The sequence below is a fragment of the Corvus moneduloides genome, chromosome 2 (genome assembly GCF_009650955.1).
Source record: "Corvus moneduloides isolate bCorMon1 chromosome 2, bCorMon1.pri, whole genome shotgun sequence".
Lineage (NCBI taxonomy): Eukaryota > Metazoa > Chordata > Aves > Passeriformes > Corvidae > Corvus > Corvus moneduloides.
The window spans coordinates 25,999,661-26,021,221 of record NC_045477.1 but is presented as its reverse complement, the minus strand read 5'-3'; the positions used below and the strand labels follow the sequence as shown (position 1 = coordinate 26,021,221).

The 21,561-nt window shown below is 45.7% G+C and overlaps 1 protein-coding gene across 1 annotated transcript; it reads left to right on the top strand.

The window, feature by feature from the left end:
- Nucleotides 1-732: 732 nt before the first annotated feature.
- Nucleotides 733-19,047, top strand: ILDR1 (immunoglobulin like domain containing receptor 1). The gene is made up of 8 exons (XM_032098545.1): nucleotides 733-837; nucleotides 3,744-3,914; nucleotides 6,005-6,154; nucleotides 6,763-6,882; nucleotides 7,033-7,179; nucleotides 11,421-11,552; nucleotides 12,558-13,363; nucleotides 14,854-19,047. Exons 1-8 carry the CDS (start codon nucleotides 783-785, stop codon nucleotides 14,893-14,895), a joined length of 1,623 nt encoding a protein of 540 aa, XP_031954436.1. The 5' UTR covers nucleotides 733-782; the 3' UTR covers nucleotides 14,896-19,047.
- Nucleotides 19,048-21,561: the final 2,514 nt, after the last annotated feature.

Below are 21,561 nucleotides of genomic sequence, written 5' to 3'. Positions count from 1 at the left end.
GTGTTTTACTTTGGGTTGCTGGGGTTTTTCCTTTAAAGTAATCTCTGCTTTGGCTACGGTTGCGGACTTCTCAGAACTCAGCGGGAAAATTAAATTAGCGACAAGACGAGAGGACATAGTGTTGAGCTGCGCCAGGGAAGGTTTAGGTTGGACATTAGGAAGAATTTCTCCACAGAAGGGATGATTAGATATTGGAATGGACTGCCAGGGAGGTAGTGGGGTCACTGTCCCCGGTGGTGTTTAAGAAGAAACTGGACGTGGCACTCAGTGCCCTGGTCCAGTTGACATGGCGGTGTTCGGTCACAGGCTGGACTGGATGATCTCGGAGGTCTTTTCCAACCGAGCCGATTCTGTGATTCTGTGAATTCCCCAGACGTTCTTCCCACCCGCAGTTCGAAGCGTGCGCTCCCGTGCGCCCCTCGCTTAGGGCGCGCTGCCCCCGGCGGCGCAGCTCGGGCGAAACCTCGTGTGTGTGCCCGTAACTTCCCATACACCTGTGTCCTCAGGATAGATAGATAGATAGATAGATAGATAGAAGTTTTATATCGATACAATAAATATATGTTGTGGGATATATATTTTTCATTCTACATATATATATTTAAAGCAGTTTCTGAAGCTGGCGGCGGGCATTTTGTCCGGCGTTCCGGCGAAGGGTGCAGGTACAGGGGGAGGGGACTGCAGCCGGCGGCAGCTCCCGGCCCAGGGACAGGTGCCACGGAAGGGGAGGGACAGTGGGCGCGACGTCCCCGGGCGGAGGAGGAGGAGGAGGAGAGCGCGCCATGGCCCCGCGCGGGCGCTGCCGGTGGCCGCTGCTGCTGGCCTGGCTGCCGGCCGGTGAGTGCGGCCCGGGGCTCGCTGCGCCCTCGGGGCCCCTGGCCCGCCCTGCCCCGGGACACCCCCGCGGCGCTGGGGCCGGGATTCGGGAGGCGCCCTCGGGTTTCGCCCGGGGTTAAGGTGGTGCGGAGTCGGGGGAGCGGCGGCGGCCCCGCGGGGAGGGAAAGGGGCGGCCCGGTCCGGGCGGGCGCTGTTCCCCCCGGTGCCCTTCCCCGCCCGCGGGGCTCTCCCGAGCTCGGTACAAAGCCGTGCGGAGACGAGTTTCGCTCCCCAAAGGTGCGGCTGACCTCTCTCCTAGGAGGAAGTGGCCTCCTGCTTCCTGGCAGCCTTCAGTATCGGTCGCGTGCGGCCAGCTCGGCTGGGACCTGGGCGCTGGGACACGGGGCCGATCCCTTTTGGCCTCTCGCAAGCGCCCACCCGAGCTTTTGCTGCCAGCTCAGCAGCCCCAACCTCTCGGGGATCTGGGGTAGCTGCAGTGCTGCTGCACCTGCTGGGCACCTGCTCGTGTGGGGAGCAGGAGCTCACCTCCGCGCCCACGGGCGGCCTTCAGCCAGCAGAGTTCTTTCTGCCAAGCTTTGCGGGTTGCCTGACAGCTTCTAACCTCCTCTTGGAAATAAAGTGAGCATTTTGCTTCTTGGATGCCTGGGTCTTGGATGATGACTGGCTTTAAATAGTGAAGTTTGGTTTTTCACAGAGAACCAGTGAAGGAAACAAAATAGTATGGAGGGTATGCTTGTTTATTGTCTTTCTTGAAGCCATGTTCCTGGGAGATGCTCTAGCCAAGACTTGGCTACACTGGCTCCAGAGGTTCGTGTCTTCACTGCAAAGCCAAAGATGTAGCCAAAACTTGCTAGATTGGTAGTGTCCATATTTGTTCTTTCTAACCAGGATAAGAAAGATAGCATCCTGCAGTGGCGTAATGCAGTCCAAGTTTAGGAACCAGCCTGAATTTCACAACTTTTCCATTTTCTTGGAGGAGGTTAATAAGAAACATTGGACATGCAGTGACATCTGACTGTTCTCTGGGGGAAACAGTAGGTTTTCAAGCTCTTCAGAAAATAAGGAACTTACTTTTCAACACTGGCTGTTTTGCAGAACAGAGGTAATGAGAAAGCATTCCTTCCATAAAGAGATGTGGGTTTTGTTAGTAAAAAGCACGTAGTGATTTTGAGTGTTTTATTCTTGCCAGAGAGATGCTGTTGCAGGAAATCCATGGAAAGCGTTTTATTCCTATGAGCCTTGACAAGTCAGAATTCATATGGGGTTTCATTTAATTGACACTGAGATCAAGGTTTTGCCACTCTTGAGAATTTGAATTGGTTTCTTGTGATTTTCTGCATTAAGATCCCAGAGTCAGCTGTTTCACTATGAAAGCTGAAACAAGATGTGTTCAACTACAGTGCTTTTAAATAAGACTGTAACTACCTGTCAGCAGTCTGGACCTTGCTGTGCTACAGCATTGTATAAACTTGTTTTATCTAGAGGTTTGCACAGCTGCTGGTGTTTCTGTGTTTAAGTGCATGTGTGTCTATCTTCTTTTTGAGAAAAGCCCTGGATTCAGGGTTTGCCCTGGCCCTCTCTATGTTTGTGTGGTATTCTTAAGTCAAATGAGTTTGCTCTGCCTGTGCTTTCAGTTGGCTGACAGGGTGTCCCATTTCAAACCAGAAACTGAGCAAGTACTGCATTGACAATACCCTACTGCAGAACGACTTGTTGAGGCAGCATTGCACCACTGCAGCATCTTTTCCACAGTGTGGAAACTGTGTGAGCTTGTATTTGCTGGGAATGTAGTGTGGAGGTGCAGCCTAAGAGGACATTGAATGATGCTTGACAAAGAATGATGTTTGCAGTTGTGGTCCAGATGTTACTACATAGTAGTAGCAACTTGTTCTCTTGCTCTCATCCTGAAAACATGGAGTAGAGGGAAAATCTTTGAATATGTGATAAAAACCAAGTGTTGGTTCATGGAGACCTGTTCAGTTGGTACCTTCAAGCCTCCCACTCTCGTTCCCATCCTTCCTGCTGTCATGCTCCCCAGTTAAGAAGCAACTAGCACAGCACTGCAATCCCTGCCTGGTTCTCTGGCATGTACTCCCAACAGGGCATCCCACACTTGCCCTGCACTGTTTATATTCCCTTATCAAAGGCAACTGGTGATAACTTTGCTATTGTTAATGACAAGCACAACTTACTGTACTATCAAAGTTTAAATAAGATAGAGATGTCTCTGGAATAGAGCTAAACTACAGCTTATGAGAAACTTTGTAAAACCTCCATGAGTGTGTGCAGCTGCTTGGATAGAAAGTGCTGTAGAGTTTGTTAGGATGAGTACATAACAAATACATAATGAGAGCTTAATTAAAAAGGAAAAAAGGGGGTAATTGATGTGTGCTGTTCTGAAGTGGTGATGAACAATTAACTACAGTGCTACAGCCTGAAAGTTTTATTGTCTTAATCCTGGTCACCACCAAGTAACATTCTGATGAGTGTCTTAGCAAGACCTTGATTAAATTGATTTGGTGTTTATACAAACATATGGCGCTGCAGAACTTTTCTGGTTAGGATTAAAAGCCAAGGGGGTCCCATCCCATGTGCTTCTGGGACAGTTTTCCCCATGTAGAAGGAGTACACAGAGTGATAATGCTGCATGATGGCTACTCATGCTTTGGAGAAAATAATTCCATCCATAAGGCAGGCCAGTGAAGCTTTCTTCTGTCAGGAAAAGATGGGACTCATGTTCTAACCAGGGTTTGTAACCCTGGATGACTTCACTGGAGGGCCTGGGAGGTGTATAGGTGCAGGTCCTGAGTGGGGCCAAAGGTGATGTACTTGGATCTGGTGCAGATGATGTGATGGGAGGCCTGAGGAGTCTGTGGGCTGATGGCCTCCTGTGTTCTTGTTTGCAGGTTGCCTCTCCCTCCTGGTGACAGTGCAGGATGTTGAGCGCTACACCACCTTATTTGCCACTGTCATCCTCAAGTGTGACTACAGCACCTCAGCGCAGCTGCAGGACGTGGTGGTGACCTGGCGCTTCAAATCCTTCTGCAAAGACCCCATCTTTGACTACTACTCAGCCTGTAAGTGTCAGGCTCGTCTTCCAAGGAGTCCCCCTTCAAATGGGAAGAAAGGGGAAGGTAGACTCACTGGGGTAGTACAGGCTTTTGACCACTTCCTATGCAAAAACCAGGTGGTGGCATTTCCCTGCACTCCAAGGAAATACAGGTCATGTCTGTGATTTCCTCTGAAATGTCAAGGCCTTATGAGATTGTAGAAATCCCATCCAAAGCAGCTGTTTTGTCCTCCTTGTCATCAACTCAGAATGTAGGGCAGTTCAGCTGTGGTTGACACAAGTCAATCTTGGCAGCCCCATCTTATGCTTCGGCATGTTTGAAAGCAAGGGCCCTGCAACAAGTGGGCCTTAGGGTTCCCTGGGGGACCTGTGGTTGGAGCTGGATACCTGTGACCAGATGTTACTGATTTTAGGAAGTAGAAGAAACACATGCATTTTGGAGAGCATGAAGACTTCTAAGTAATAAAATTTAGTAGTGGTGGGAGCACTTCATGTGCAGACATTCTGGTGCGGGCAGCCTTCATTCAGGGGTGTTTAATAGGGTACACAAACTGCATCCCAGGATAACCACCTGGTCAAAAAAGGTGATGATCCCACTATATTTAGTGTTGATGTGGCCTCACCTGGAATACTGTGTGCGGTTCTGGGTCCCAGGATTTAAGGGTATTAAGGTACTTGAATGCATCCAGAGGAGGGCAACAAAGCTGATAAAAGGCCTGGAAGCCACATCCTGTAAGGAGCAGCTAAGAACTTTGGGCTTGTCTAGTTCAGGAAAAAGGAGACTGAGGGGTAACATCATTGCTCTCTGCAGCTTCTTGAGAAGGGGAAGTAAAGAGGGAAGTGCTGATCTTTTCTCCCTGGTATCCAGTGATAGGATGTGTGGGAATGGCTCAAAGCTACATGAGAGGAAGTTCAGACTGGACGCTAGTGAGCATTTCTTTGACAGAGTGGTCAAGCACTGGAACAGGCTTCTTAGGCTGGTGGTCGATGCCCCAAGCCTGTTGGTGTTTAAGAGGCATTTGGACGGTGCCCTTAATAGGATACTTTACATTTTAGTCAATCCTGAAGTGATCAGGCAGTTGGACTAGATAAGCTTTGTAGGTCCCTGCCAATTGAACTATTCTGTTCTGTTCTATTCTTTGTAAACCCTGCAGAATGTTTAAATGGCAGCCATAGCATAACTGTACACTTAGAACTGAGCTCACAGTGGGCGCTTGGTGCCCAAACTCTCCTTTATGCAGTCTGGATGGGTTGGGTAGGCATGTTACTAAGTGCTCTACAGCCTAGTCCCCAAGCAGGTGGGTCCCTGGCTCAGCTGATCCCAGCATAATGAGAGTGCTTTTAGCCCAGGCTCAAGCTAAGAGTCCCCAAAAGGGACTTTGTGCTCCGTTTTAGGTACAGCAGTGGAAGAGCCTTTGGCAAGATTTGTCCTCATCTCTCTTCACTGCAAGCCATTTACAGAAAATGCTGACTAAATCAGCTGTCTCCCCAAATCTCAGCTCCCAAATACTTGGAAATTCAGTGTTGGCTTATGATGTGAGTCTGTACAGAAATTGCCTCTACTCCTCCATTAATTCTGTTGGGTGTATTTACACTTAATCCTTAGCTGGATTCAGATGATGGATTATTTTCTGTCTTTATGAGCTCCACAACATTTAATGGGATACAGGAGGGAAAGGGAGACAATCCTTAGAGCAGTTCCTGTATGCCTGGGGATTTTGTTTGGTAGATAAACACCCTTTGTTTTAGTTCTAGGACTCTTGGGTGTTTTATGACTTTTTCCTTTCAACTTCATACTGTGAGCTGCCTTCCAGCCTACCACCATTAGCTTCTTTCTACTGTTGTTCTTTCAGCTGTGAGTACAGGAGGCATCTCCTCTGCAGTTCCTGCATTCTCAAAATCTCTGCCATTCCTGTGGCTCTACCTCTGTTTGTTTTTGAGTACTCCAAGGCAACTTACTGGTTTGAAGCCATGGTTTGTATTGCTAAACCAAAGCAATTGCACACATGTACTCAAGAATTTCTCCACTGCTCACAAAAGGATAGAAATTGGTCTTTTGAAGTAACTTTTGACATCTCTTATGATGTGTGTTTGTAGCATACCAGGCTGGTTTAGCCCTTGGCCAGGACCCTTCTGACGACTGCAATGACAGCCAGCGGAAGGTGCGCATTGTCATCCAGAAATTCGGGCAGAAGGACCCTGTGCTGGGCATCGACTACCAGCAGCGAAAAATCACCATTCAGAACCGTGAGTGACCTCCCAGGCAGGCAGTGAACTCAGGAACTATCCAATGTCTGCCTCTGCTAAGCGAAGAGAAGCATAAACATGGCTAATGTAATATGTAGTTTACGTAGTCCATATGGCAGTGCAATAGGAGCAGGGAAGGGCCCTGTCCCCAGCTGGCCTCAGGGTGTTGGAGGCACTACAACTTAAGGCTGAGCTGAGGATGCCAGAGCATTTTGCTGAAGAGCACAGAGGCTAGAAAACAGTTCCTTATTCCAAGTACTGCATAATTGTCCAGGTGTATTATATGTTCCCTGCTGTCCATCGAGCAATAGATATTGCTCCTGCCAGAAGAGCTATTGGGATTGCTGACCTAACAGGGACAGTGATCTGTGTTCCAAAACCAGTAGGGTTGGCTTCCAGCAAGACAGAAAACACAGACTGGCAGTGAATGCTGTTTATAGGAGTTCTCAGTGGACTCAGGTGGGATTGTTTGAATGTGACGGCTATGCTTGGAAAGAGGGGAGATGCAGTACTCTGTGTCACCTGCAGGCAGAAGGCTCTTTTCAGGTGGAGCCTGAAAGTAGTGTCTTTCAGTCACAAATAGCCCACTGTCAGTCCCTCTCCCACAGGAGCAGACCTTGTCATCAGTGAGGTCATGTGGTGGGACCATGGCATGTACTACTGCACTGTGGAAGCACCAGGAGACACCTCAGGTGATGCGGACAAAGAAGTTAAGCTGATTGTTCTCCGTAAGTGCCTGTACTTTGTTGCCAAGATATCTCCTCCTCTTCTCTTCCTCTCTACCCCAGGACATCTCCAGCAGTAGAGAGGTGCTCAGTAACTTACCATGGCCAGATAGATCAGGATCAATCCTTTTTCTCTCTCCTTTTTTCCCACAGACTGGCTCACAGTACTCCTTATCATTCTCGGTGGCCTCCTCCTCCTTCTGCTGTTTGGGATATGCTGGTGCCAGTGCTGCCCCCAGTATTGCTGCTGCCACATCCAGTGTGGCTGCTGTCCAACACGGTGCTGCTGTAATCAGAAAGGTGAGGTTCAAGCAAATGTGCTTCCATTTATGACTTCTGACAAGACAAAAGCTTGGCTGGGAGTTTGCTGAGCTCCACTTTCTCCCTTCTGCTCAGCACCCATATAAACTGAGACATTTCTTTGGCCAATGTGACCTCCATGACCAGCTAATCTGTAATGAGAGGAGGGGATTTCAGATACATGGAATCTATCTTGCTTCTCTGTGTCCAACTTTGACTAGTTTCTCCTCACTCACACCTTGTTACCAGCTTCTCACACCATCCAGGGCGCAATCAGTTCTCTTGTCTAAGTGACTCTGGACTTTCCTGTCTTGTGGTTCATATGCCTGTGCATGTGAGAAAGGCAAGCAACTCTCCAAACTAGCCTTACCTTTAAGTATGTTGCTCTGAATTACGTAAAAATTGGAAATTTTTTATCTGCATGTTATCTTCAGAGCTGTTCCTTGTACAAGAAAAAGATTTTGTTTGGTTTTCTTTAGGGAAGGAAGTGAGAAGAAAGCAGGGAAAGATGGTCTCTTGCTGATCAGCCTTGCAAGTGCATTCTGAAGTTTTGAGGGTCAAAAGAAACTTTGTTCTGTTTGCTTTTAGCAGTAATAAAGTTTCTGCAGCCAGACCCTGTTGTTAATAAGGCTACTGTTTGAATTTTGGCTGTTAAGTTCATATAACCTCTGCATTCCTGTAACTGAAACTTGGTTAGACTAGTCCCCCTTAAGCTTACACAGTCTAACAGTAACAAAATACAACAAATACATTTATTTATCATTGAAATCACCAGATTCTTCCCCAGATGCTACAAGGAGAGGATTTATGAACAAGGAGCTCTGTTTCAGGTTTACCTTTACTTTCAAAACAGCTATTTAGTATACCTTGGGTGTTAAGCTGTGAGAATTTTAGACTTAAGCTTAATTTGTTTAGCCCTTGCAAAGAGTGAACAGAACATCCCTTTTATTGCTAAAAACAAAACAAAACATTGGAGGCTTTACAGGTTGTCACGTAAAATGTGACTGTGGAAATTTGGCAGAAAAATGAGGCTGTGGAAATTTGGCAGAAAAATTAGTTTCTGTGGAAGGGGAGAGAGGTGATGGAGACGAGAGACTCACGCCTCCAGAATTCCTACTTCTCAGCAAAAAGGGAATTCAGAGTTTGTGTGAGCTCCTTTCTGTTTTTCTGCGCTGCAGATTATAGCTCACTCCAGACTGCTGCTGTTATTTCCTGCCTCCTGCTAAAGAGGAGGGATTCTTGCAGGGTTCTCTAAGCCTCTCCGTGTTCATGAGAGAAGGTACAGACAAGTCCAGCCTCCTTAACTGGATGCTGGATTCTGTGCCTGTAATTTCCATCCAAGCTGCCTGCCCTCTTTAGCCACTTTACAAGGGATCCCTGTGCCTGCTCCTCTCCCCTAATACACACCTTCACTTCATCCTGCCTTGACTTACTTTTTTTGCACTCCAAGAAATGAACTGGAGGCCTTAAAAAACACAAGAAGATAGATTCAGGGGACATCTTAAAAACAGTGCTGAAGAATAACATTCACACAGCTGAAGAGAAGGCAGGAATCCTCACCTGCTGTGCGAGCATAGTGTGAGTGTGGGTGCTTCCTTCCCCGTTGTTGGCCACTAGAGGACAGCGTGGATCTGCTGAACAGTCACAGGTGCCCGTGAAGCAGGATAATCCTGGGTGCTGTGAATCACGCCATTAACTAACATGGGTTTGAACCGAGCAATAGAAGAAGTACATTGTTTGAGTAATTCGGGATTGATGTGCAGAAATATTAGACATGCCCCAGGAGCAAGCCAATTACATTCCCCACGGAAAGCTCTGAGAAAAGCCCATCAGGGTAAATATACGTATGACCTCCTTCTGGTCCTATTAATTCCTTTTCTACTGTGGACTTCTTCCAATAATGAATCCGGGAAAAATAGGATATACTTGCACCTGGGTCTCACTAAGTTGGAAAATACTTTATTTTTATAATTGGCCCAGCAGCTGTTAAAGTCTGTCAAAGATTTTTCTTTGAAGAACAGATTTTTCCAACAGAGAGTAAGTGGAGGGAACAACACAACATTCTGGCAAAACAGGTAGAGGTTTTAGAATTAGGGTGAATCTGACCTTCCTCAGATAAATATGTTCACTTTAAAAAGATCTGTAACTTGCATTTTGCAGATGGGGAATCAGACTAATGGATTCAAACTGGAAGGCAAAGTATCTGGGGAAGAAAGAAGGGCTGATGGTGGTGAAGGAAGACCAGGACTAATTCTGGATTTGTTCAGCTGTAGGGAGAGATCAGAAAGTGACAGGGACAGGATTACTTTGGTCCTAGTGACAGCCTTCCTACCTTAAGAGGGAGAATGCTAAGCAGGTATGCCCACAGATGCTGGATCTCTTACTCCTCATGCACTCAGCAGGCTCTAGGACATTCTCAAGGTAATAACTGGAGGAATGGGAGAGGGAGAGATAAGGCCTTCCCCTTCTATTTATCCCTTTTCTTTGTATTCTTTCTCTCATCGTCTAAGTTTGAACATAAACTGGAAGAAAATCCCTCGGGACAAAAAAAAAAGAAGCAAGTTTGACATAAAGTTCTTGGAAGCTGCTACCTCAGACCACACAGCTTTGAAGATACCAGATTATTAGGATTAAAACCCCTGCAGTTTCTAGCTTTGTAGTTCCCTCTGGTTGAAGCCAGACTGGGGAGGGGGAGGGAGTTTGCAGTGGAGAATGAAGTGGAGCTGCATGAACTGCAGTGAAAAGGAAGGATGTGTGGAGAGGCATGGTCAGTCCCTCTTTTGCTGCAAGTGGTGCTCTGGATAAATGCAGTGAAACAGCTGAAGGAGGACATGTTTAATAACTGGAGTGCTACCTAAAGTGGAGAGCTCAGTCCCAAAGAGCGTGCAGTCTAAATGCTGCTTACTGCAGTGAACCCAGGGGACAGAATTAATTGGAGCTTAGCTGTAGCCTGGTTCCTTAAAGAAGCAAATCTTATGCAGTCATCTTGTCTGTCTATCCCTTGTCTCTTTCCCTCCAATAGCTTTTAATTTCATCAGCCAACTTCAGCCAGATTTATCAAAGGGATGAAAGTCTCAAAGGCAATTATATTCCTATCTGTTTCTTGAACTGTAATGTTCTGTTCATGCCTGACCAGACAAGAGGCTGCAGTAAAAGTCTGTCACTTCTGAAACTCCAGGAAGGCCATAAAAGAGAAATTTTGCAAAGGCACTGTTGCTGAAAAGCTTCACCCAGGAATGACAGACAAACCAGGCTTTGTAAAGTCAGGGACTTGCAGAATTTACTTGCTTGTAAACTTAAGTTTTGGTTGGTTGTGGTAGAAGAAGTAAGTTTCTGTAAGATGTTTTTAGGTATTCCCCCAAAAGAAGCAGCAATGAGCTATGGTTTTGAAGGCAAGTATAGTGAGCTTGTCTGTGTAGAGGAGAGAGAAATGCTGAAAAAAGGGAAGTAAAATTGGAGTCTGACCCCACAAATAGGGGTCTGGAGTTAGCAGTAGTGGAAACCCTGTGAAAGAGAGAAATTTCCACTGTTTGCTCTTTTGGTGCCCTGGACATTGCTGTTGAGAACAGGAAATTTAGTTTGTTCACCAGTTTGACCACACTGTCTTAGGGGATTTAATTTTAGCAGTCATTCCGAGGTAAACTATGGAGTGACAAGAAGAGTGGTCAAAAGACTAGAAAGGGAAAAGCTGGACAGTGCACCTCTGAGTGCCTTCTTTGTGAAACAGAGGAAATGATGGAGTATAGAGTGGAAAATATGATCTGGACAGAACCCACATAATGGTGGCAAGGAAAGGTCTCATTTAGCTGGAAATAGAAGCCAAAAGGAGAAAGGACCAACGATGAGCTGAAAGAATTTTGAGAGAGAGAAAACTTGCATGTCTTGCTGTGTGAAACATTATTTCCCACCTTTCTGTAACTATACTTACAATGACTGGGCAAGTAGAAGTCTTAACTTGGTTATGTGCTGCATACTTAATCATAGTGTTACTTGTTCCCAGTTGCTGGGACTGGAATCAGAATGTTAGGCAGTAAAGTTTTTCTTCTGTTTTAGGTACTTTTTTGAAGATGTACAACTTTGTATTGGAATTTTCTGTACTCTGTTTTACCTTTGTTGTAGGGTGGAGAGCGATTTTAATTGTGTGAACTTCCTGTATCCAAAGGCTACAGCCTGTGAAGCAAAATGGATCTGCAAGCTGTGCCCTCTGGACAGGTGCTGTAAGCTTTCTTTTTCTTTTCCAGTACTGGAACGGCACCAGTTCATGAAGCAGGCTCAGGCACTTGCACCCTGGTTATCACCCAACATGTTCTACGGAGGTGCCGACAGGAACTCAAAACTTTCCTCTTACCAGCTGAACCCTCTACTGCAACGAGGTGAGACCATGGGCATCATTTCAGAGGGAAATCAGGATGAGAAACAGGTAACTTCTTTGGGAAGTTCAGCATTGAGGCTTTAGCTTCTCTACCAGAACAGAGAGAAAGATGTTCCGCATGACTGCATGTCCTAGGATGACAGCTCTGCCACATCTGCAGTGCACCATAGACTTGTCTGGGTGCATAAAAACAGCTGGTTATCTTAAGTGTCTTTCTGGGCTCAGTGCTGGGTGAAGCAGTTTAACACTAACTAAGGTGTATCTGTGCTACACCCCAGCAACTGTAGGGTAAATATACCCAGCTTATCTTGCTTTGTGTGGCAGAGGAGGGTACTGTCTCTTTGTTCTGCTGTGCTGGTCACGGTCAACTCCTTATAGCCAAAGCTGACATGACAAGTGAGGTGTAGTTTGTTTGAGTTCTTATCAAATGTCTAGTCTTCAAATGATTAAGGGCAAACTGCCTTCTCTGCAACAGATCTAGCCTGCATGCAGCAAAACATGAAGGACTCTTTAATGAACCAGGAAGAATTTTCTTCTCCATTTGCTACTTATATCCATGCATACGTGTGTACATACGTATGCCTGGGTATAAAAATTTTCTTTTTTTATTTTCTTTTTCTTTTGCAGTATTTCTTCCAGTTCAATGAAATATAAAAGGAAACACTATGATCTTTCTCTGGTTATTTGTAAATAAAATATGGTATCAGTGCTGTAGGGAAAAAAGTTCCTCTAAATACACAGGCTGTATTTCCAGGTGTGCTGGACTTCCTACCTCTGCACTGCCTAAACCATGTTAGATCTTGCTGCAGCTTATTAGTTACTACTCTTTGCACCATACCTCATTTGGTCTGGATGTGCTGGTTGTGGTGCCTAAGACTTGCGCAGTTCTTGCAGTGAGGTGGAGCAGGAGAAGAGAAAGAACTCAGCCAGGATCATGAGTGCAGAAGGGCCCTCTCTTCAGTGTTTTCTCTTGACTTGCTGCGTTCTCCTGTGCTTTTATCCTTAGATGTATCTCTGCAGAACAGTCTTCCACTGGCGCAGCCGCAAGCTCAGCTTTCCCATAACAACGGTGTTTTGGACTACCTGGAGTCTGAAATCCAAAACCTGAACATGTCCCAGCTGCGGCCGCCCTCCCACCAGCGGCAGGCTGTGCAGCCCAGCTTGCTGTCCTCGCTGGGCTCCGACATCGTGCCACCCCCTCTCGCCGACCACGTCTCCTCCAGCCACGGGAGCAGCCACTCCTCACGGCCACAAAGAGCTGCCCGCACCCCCAGGCCCTGGGACTCTGCAGCAGAGGACAGAAGGGAAAACCGGAGGTGGCCCTTGCCTTCCACTGGGGATTCTCATTCCAGCTACAGTCAGGAGCCCTGGGACAGGCAGCGAGACGATCATCCTCAGAGGCAGAGGACAGGTGGCTACAATGGCAGGCCCCAGCAGCCCCGACGGGATGTATCTCCCCCGCGCCAGGCTGAGAGGGGCAGGAGCAGCAGCAGCAGTTTCTATCCGGAGGAGGCCAAGGAGCGCTCCAGCCACCATCGTGGTGGGCGGCAGGAGCCCGGGGCGAGGCGAGAATATGAGCACCATGCTGGGAGGAGCAATTACTCCGGCCAGCGGCGGCACAGCTACTCCCCCCCTTCTCGCAGGGGCTCGTGGAGCTCCTCAGAAGAGCGAGTCCATGTCCCGGTGTCAAACCGCAGGCAGAGGAATCGCAGGTCCCGGGAGTGGCCAGAAGATAAACCCCCCAGTTATCGCTCCTTAGAAATCATCCCAGCCCAGGACAAGAAGCACAAAGGCAGCGCAAGGACCCGCTCGGTGAGTCAGCTGCCTTTGTGCTTTGCCATCTAAGGGAAGAGGGGGGGTTTAGGGAGAGAGAGGGAATGCCTGCTACTTTCTGTAGCCTGTTGTCTTCCAAACAGAGGCCAAGGAGCAAGGGGTGTTCTGCACAGCTGGTTATGAAGAGGCTGCTGAGTACCCTCCTTTTGACATTCATTGCCTGGATGCAGTATGTTCAGGGGCAAAGTAAAAAGGCAAAGCCCTGGAAGTGTTCAATGCCAGGCTGGATGGGGCCCTAAGCAACTTGGTCTAGTGGAAGGTGTCCTGCCCAGGGTAGGGATGTTGGAACGAGGTGATCTTTAAAGTCCCTTCCAACCCAAACCATACGATGATTCTGTGATTCTGAAATAAATTAAGTTCCCTGTGGATACAAAAATGCTGTTAGCAAGAAATTTTCCTGCTTCTTTCTAAGCCCGTGAGATACTTTTCTCTCTCACAAAGATATTAGCAGAGTTCTATAAACTATGAACACCTGCGACCTTGCAGAGCTTTGTTTATGGTACAGTAGAAAAATATTTTGACAATGGATGTTTTAGGATTTTAGCCAATCACCCCCAAGGGGTGGCTGATCCTTTGTCCAATTAGACTATGAAGAAAAAAGTCTATAAAAGAGTTTGTAAAATAATTAAATAAATCAGTCTTGCTGCACAATTCCTGCCTGCTGGATCTCTCTCCTCTCCTCCCTACAGCTGCAGGATACCATAATAGTCCCCTGCAGGGTGACATGTTATATTCCTATCCCCATCCAGAGGCTTTTGGGGTTCTGTGTATATATTGGTGTTAAAATAGCTGTTCTGGTACTGACTGGGAAGAAAGCACTTCCAGACTAGGCAGCAGCATCCATGCCTCTGTAACCCTCTCTGGTGTTGGTTTACTTCTAATTTCTTTTAAAATGTGCATGATATTTTTAAGATGGCTCATATGGGAAAACATCCAGGTAAGATGGCTAAAGCTATATGAAATAGGCTTTAAGATAATGGGTGGCATGGATGAGAAATGTGTCATTCTCCAGGCCAGGTGGAAGAGGATGACTCGCTTGTTGGGACTCTTGAGAACTGAACATACTTTATATGGACAGTGAACAGCTACTGTTCACAACTCTTGTCAGTTTGCACTGGGATTAGACTTCAGGTAGCAACCTAAGTGTGAAAAGCTTCATATCCAATTGCTAATCTCCAAATTAGACAGTGTATTCCCCCTGAAAAAATGAGGATTCTTTTAAATAAAGAAAATGTTAAGTGTCCCTTATCACACATACTCAGAATTTTACCAGGTGGGAGTATTCTGAGGGGCTCTGTGGTGCATATTACCATTTTCCCTTCTGTGTTGTGGAAGAAAGTGCAATTCTAGTTCCAGCTGGGATGTGTATATGTATGAATGGTTTTTGTTATGGTGCTCAGAGCAGGTAGGAAGACATAGGATTTTCATTCATCATTCCTTGTTCCTGAATCTTTTATTTTCTCTTGCAGGACAGAGGAAGTTCCCACAGTGGAAGAAGCATAGTCATTTAATGTCAGTACTGGAAGAACTAAGATTCCCGCTGGACTTCTCCTAGTTTTTCTACTATTCAGGTTGGGGTGGCTGCTTTTGATTGAACAGACAAACAGCAATAAAACAGATGAAGCAACTTCCCCTTAGACTTACAACTCGGAAGAATATGTGTCTAGAGCCATGAAAGCCATACATAACCTATTTTTATTGCTGTGATTTGGAAATTTAGGTTGGCCTAAGTTCTAATGGGCTGAGGTTCATTGAAAACTACTGGAAACAGCAGATTTTTTCAGTAAATAGTCTATTCCCAGTCTTTAAAGAGAGCTACCAGTTCTCTTTATCAAGTGCTGTGGCACTGCAAGGGAGCCCAGTCTGTAGAATGCTGGTCCTTTGCAGACCAGTTACCAGAGAAAGGTTCCAATGTTCACAGAGTTGTAAAGTCACAAGACAGTAGAATAATTTAGATTGGAAGAGGACTCTGGAGGTCATCTGATCCAGTCCCCTGGGAGCCTTGTGGGGAGAGGCACAACATCTTTCTAAGGCCCTTTGTTGTGCTTCAGAATGTGTAATGTTTGTTGCTTCTGCCTGGCTGCTCAGCATAGCTGGGACAGTTGCTTCCTTTTGTCCCCACTAAGCCTCTCTCCCAAACAGGAGGATCATGGTGCTGGAAGAATGTTGACTGCCTTAATAAGGTCTCACTAGCATGTCTGCAAATTGCCAGCTTATCTGCTCTTTGCTGACTGAAACAACCTGCTCTACTTTGAGCTTAGACCTTAGTGCCTTAAAAGGTACTTGTTCAAGCCTTTTATGCAGACTTGAATTTATTTGTAAACTTAAAAGGCTAAATTTGCCAAGGTTTGTCCTTCCCTACAGGGACTGAGCAAAGTATGACTACTGTTCTTTACCTGGGACCAGAATTTCCTTCAACTCTAGGAAGCATGGTTTTGGTGAATATATCTTGCCTAAGCCATGTACTCTTTTCCATACATTTTATATTCTCCCTTTCCTCTCTGTGCCATGTATCATATACATGGGGTGGGATAAAGGGCTCTGAAGAAGTTTTACAGTCATCATTTTTACTGCTGTCCTTGATCTTTACCCTGACACTTACACCAACCCTGCAAGTGTGGTGCATCTGATCAGAGCTGGATTATAGGGTTTCCTCAGTTCTCACCCTGCAACTAAAACACAGAATTTCTCTATGCCATTTCTCCTTGATGTGATTAATCCACTGTTTTAATTTAAAATGTGCTGGAGAAAGAGAAGCTCTCTGGATGCTGGCTGCTTCCACAGAAACTGTCTTGCCAGAGGCACTTCTTGGATTTAAGAGACTCCACGGTTGGCAAGGAGCTTCTGGAGAATCTTGTGAATTATTTTGTAACCCAGAGGCACTGGAGAGTGGCCAGTACCAATGACTGTCTTGCCTAGTTTATTTCCCAGCCAGTGCCTTATGGGACACTTGCTACTGTTTGTTCTTTAATGTCCTCATTACTCATGTGCTTATGCTTTTCCCTGGAAGACTTGGAGAGACTTTCACTTTGTCCACCTCTTTTTTTTTCTTTTCTTTGGACAATGATGGGAAGCATCGCCCTTCGAACAAATGGTCTGAGTTGGATATGCAATGCAGTTGCTGGTCAACCCAGGGCTACTACAGAGTACTCATCTTCCTACTGTTTCTTGGCTGAATGGGCTTATTTGTAATACCTGCCTATGGAGATAAAGCAGGAGGACCAACGAGCTTCTCTGGTTGACTTTGTTTCAGAACTGGAGGCCTAGTTTTTGAAGACAGAGGGTCTCTTTGCCCACAGTTGATGGCTATCACAAAAATTTAAAAAAAAAAAAAGCTAAAAGACTAACTCCAAATTTGAACTCAAGAAAGAGGGGCTGTAATTAGCAGAGTACTTGTCTGCATTAGGCCCAGACTGAACAAGGTGTATTGACCCATGAGTCATATTTGAAATACAGGGAATTGTGTTCACAGAACTTGCAAAGCTAGTATCACTCTTGAATCTGTTTATCAGCCCCTCTGTGGATCATTTTTTTCTTATTTTATGACACGCTGAGGATTTTATGAACCACCTTTTTGTATGATGGACTAGCATTTTTATTAGTTAAGTGTGTATGATGACTGCAATGACAGAAAATTATTTGGGGCTGCTTCTTCCAAAACTAGCAACCAGTTTTGACATTAGCTTTACCCTCTGCTGACTTTTAGCAGATACCAGGGCCTGGCAGATTCTACCCGTGGAAGCTGAATTGCTAACTTGGAATTTGACTCTCTCCTTGTGCTTCCAATAGGTTCATACATCATGCGAGACAACTTTTTCCTGTCCTAGCCCAAATGTCCAGGTTTCAGGAAAGGGCTGCCCCTTTCTCCATCAAAAGTAGAGGCTATTTGAGACATGTGGTGAGATCCCAAGACAGTTGCATGGAAGGAGTTCACTTTCCTTCACATTCAAGTGGGTACAAGCCAACACGTATCCAGCAAGTTTTCCCAAGAGCAAGAAGCCTCTTGCACTGCAGGAAAACTGAGATTACTCTCTCTGTAACAGGAGCAGCTGTTGGAGCTGCTGGAGTATGAGCACACTAACTGCAGAGGTGGTGCTTTTTTATCTACATCCTAGGAAGGAGCCCTCCATCTTTATTTGTTCCTCTAGTCCCCATAATTGAGCTAGGGTGACTAATTGTAGATTTGTGAATGCAATTCATAAATTGTGAAGTCTGAAGAGTTTTATCTGTACATACTTGATTTCTTCTTCAGTCACTTTGTTCATGTTTATAGAAACATAAACCAAAACTCTTCAGGGAGAATTGATTGTATCTCCGTGTTAACTCTGCAACTTCTTAAATTGTGACAGAAGTAGATTGGGTGATCCATCAGGGAAGCAGAAATGATACCGGGCTTACTAGTCTGCAGACCACTGCGGTTCATAAAGCACCAGCTGGTGGGCTGTGAAATAACGACAAAGGAAATCTATCTTTGCGTGCTTTACAACTGCAAGCAGACAGAAAAGTGGGAAGGAAATAGGCTCTGCTTTAGATGCTTATTTCTGATTTTAATTGGCTGTAAATGAAGCCCAATGTAGCAGCATTGCACAATACAACGTGGACACTTTTCCAATAAGATCACAGGGTCTTTGACTTTTTAAGAGAGAGAAAGAACTGAACAGCTCCAATACAGCACACTGAAAGAAATAACAGTAGGAAGTATCCTAGCCTCATTCTTTCTACATTGCAATTTATTCATGCTTAATTTTTTAGCCATTCCAAAGAGCTGATGTTCCTATGTCCCATTCACGATGGTAAAAGTTGAATATTTCACATCTGGGAGTTACTGCTATTCTAGACTTTTGTTCTTCTGTTCATGCTGGAAGAACAAGAAATATACCTTACCCCCACAGAATGAATCTTCTGTCTCAGATAAAGTGCCTTCATAGCCACTGGTGTTACCCTAATTTAGAATAATGAAATGAGTAAGTGACCATGCCATGTAGGGCCAGATAAGGTCACCCATGCTACAGTCAGCTGCTGTCTACCTCAGACTGGAGATGCATAAGAGAGATAAAAAATCGTGTAATTTTTCTTTGATTAAGAAAGTACTTGCAATATCTGGCTTTCTTGCTTATTTGCAGAGCGCCCTGCCATTCTGGAATGCCATTCCAGGAATGGGAGGCAAGGGCTGCTTCTGTGCAATCATTGATCTGGTCTTGGCAAGTGCCTGTTTGGCACTAGAAAGTGCTGAAACCCCCAGTTGCTATCTCTGGGATTATATTCATGATAGCGCTGCCTAAAGTTAGGCTGACTTCAGGGCTGGGGAAGTTGCCTTGTGTGACAACAGCCACAATGCAAAGCTCTTCAGCAGTATGAATTACCACACAGGGCAGCTAAGTCCCTTCTGTTACTACCTCCTGCAGCACATCAGTTTAAAACACCCACTTAGAGCCTCCCATTTGTTGACCTGACAGAAGGAAGAAATGACACTTGAGGTTATCTTAAATTAACCCCTACAAGTAATGACTGCTCATTCCTGTTTCTGCTAACTTTAATGCCTATGATGTGCCTTGTGCTGGTCTTCTGAATGTTACTCCAGCTTTAAAAGAAGATAATAAATGTGTAGATTCTCTTCAATGACTGTCAAGTGTATAATTGAAATATAAGAGAACTTTCAACCAGTTGCTCTTGTGTGTTCTTCCTAGACCGTAAATTGCTTTTTAATGTTTGCACCAGAAGTGGAACTGAAAAGTCTCTGTCCTTATTTCTTGAATTAACATTTTTACACGTCAGTAGGAATCTTCTGTTGTTATGTTTTGGACAAAAATGCAAAATGGTTTGCTTCTATGTGGGATTTTTTTTGGGGGGGGAAGTCTTTTTTTCTTTGTTCTTCTGAGAAAAAGGATCATTTGAATAAATACATAGCGAGTGGAAAAATGTCTGGAAACTATTGGCGGTCCTCTTCAATGATGAGACTCAGTGTAGTTTGGCTGCCACGTCTGTAAAATGAGAACACTTACTGTTTGGTTCTGAAGTACTTGGAGCACCATGAGAGGAACAGTCTTCTAAAAATCTTGTTTGATTGATAAATGAAGGTACTGGTTGAGCTTTTCACACTTCCCACATGTGACAGTCCCCTACTAAGTGGTTGACATAAGAATGGAAATGTGTTGGGTCTCACACAATAGGCTTAATTTCTGTCCTCCCATTCCCCCAGCTGATGCCCTTTGTAGCTCAGCGTTGTGGCCTGTCTCTTGCCCCCGGCTGCGTGTGCCAAACACAGGAGATTGGACCTACTGGGGACCCAAGGGGCACTTGGAACCTGAGCTATGGGAAAACATTCCCTACAGCAGCAATGCAGCCACTTTCTGACTGCAACTTGGGAGCCTTGGGAGATGTTACCATAGAATGGTAAAAATGGTTTGCTTTGGAAAGGACCTTACAAGATCATCTCATCCACCCTGCCCCTTCCACTAGACCAGGTTGCTCAAAGCCCCATCCAACCTGGCCACTTGTGAAGTGTCTACAGCTTCTCTGAACAACCTGTTCAACCAGTGTCTCACTGCCCTCACAGTAAAGAGTTCTTCCTTGCATCCAATCTAAATCTTTCAATTTAAACCTGTTTCCCTTTCTCCTGTCAATACAAGCCTTGGTAGAGTCTTTGTATTTCTTATAAGAACCCTTTAAAGTACTGAAGAGCTGCAGTAAGATCTCCCTGGAGCCTTCTCTCCAGGCTGAACAGCCCCAGTTCTTTCAGCCTTTCCCCACAGGAGAGGTGTTCCAGCCCCATGATCATTTTTCATGTCCCTCTGGACCCGCTCCAACTGCTCTATGTGTTTCTTGGGCTGGGGATCCCTTAGCTGGATGTTCCTCCTGGTAAGTTTTGACAGCTGTCTCAGGTGTATTCTCATCTATTCAGCCTGTGCAAAAAGACTTGGTCACAGGGAAAGAAGTGTGAGAGGGGTGCACAGCTCTGTGCACCATCTGGTTAATGCATTTGCTGTAAGTGGAGGGGGAAATGCCAGCGGGTGTAACAGCAGCAGGTAAGTGCCAACTGCCAGAGCAGTGGGTTAGGGCACAGGAGGAGTAGGAGCAGGAGCAAAATTCAGCCCAGCTCTAGCTACTATTAATGTGGAATTTGGTCAGCTTATGAAAGGGGCCTCTGTGACATGGTTGCCTGCAAAAGTAGGGGACTCAGTGACCCAGAAGCTGCCTTCCACATCTCTTGGGCTCGGGTCAGACTGACCCTCCATTACCAAATCTCAGTAACAGGTCCAGAGTCCTCCACAGCTTCTTGCTTGTCCCACTGAGCTGGATGTGCTTGCAAAAGAGCAAATGGGGAAACAAAGCAGGACCTTTGACCCCTTGCTACCACTATATTAGCTCTGCATAAATGCTGGGGTCTCAGATGTGCACCTACCTCAGCTTTGGCCTGAGAAAGAGAGAAAGCAGGACAGGTAAGAGCTGAACTCTCTGTTCTGGGTGGCATGGACTTTGTGACTGGTCTGTCTAGACCATAGACAAGTGAGTGGAGGTCATCTTCTGTTTTGCCCCATCTCCTACTGCAAACCAAAGTGTGAGCCCTTCTCACGCTCCATGGCCAGGAATGGTGCTGAAATGGAGGAGGGTGGGAGTACCTGGGGTGACCTGGTCTGAAGCTGAGTCATGGATGCTCCATAAGACACTCATAGGAGGGTAAAGCCCATGGTAGGAATTGCAGACTTTGTGTTGGGAGATACATAACCTTTTCCCAGGTGCCTTCTCCACAGCGACTACAGGTTCTAAAGGGGGTAAGAGCATCTGTTCATGCTCCTGGGAAGCAAATTTATGCCTTTTGTGAACATGGAGAGAAACTGGCTCTGGGATTAAAAATCAAGGAAGAGTGATAAAGGAGCAACTGTGCAAACATCTAGTGAACTGGGTGATAGCTTTTGGAGGTAATCTGTGCACAGAAGGAAATAAAAATGGATGGAGATCTCCTTACTGTGGGATAAGAAGAAACATTGACTTGTAACCACCTGCTACGGGATTTAGCAAAGCATTCACATATAATAGACTTTCAGCCTATTTTGCCATTGCAATTCCTATGTTCAATGTTTTCTTCATGTTGCTCTGAGTGATGCATCCCTCTAATTGGGGGCATAAACCAATTTTAATTTCTAAACACCTTTTTAAGTGCAGCATGTTTGAAAAGC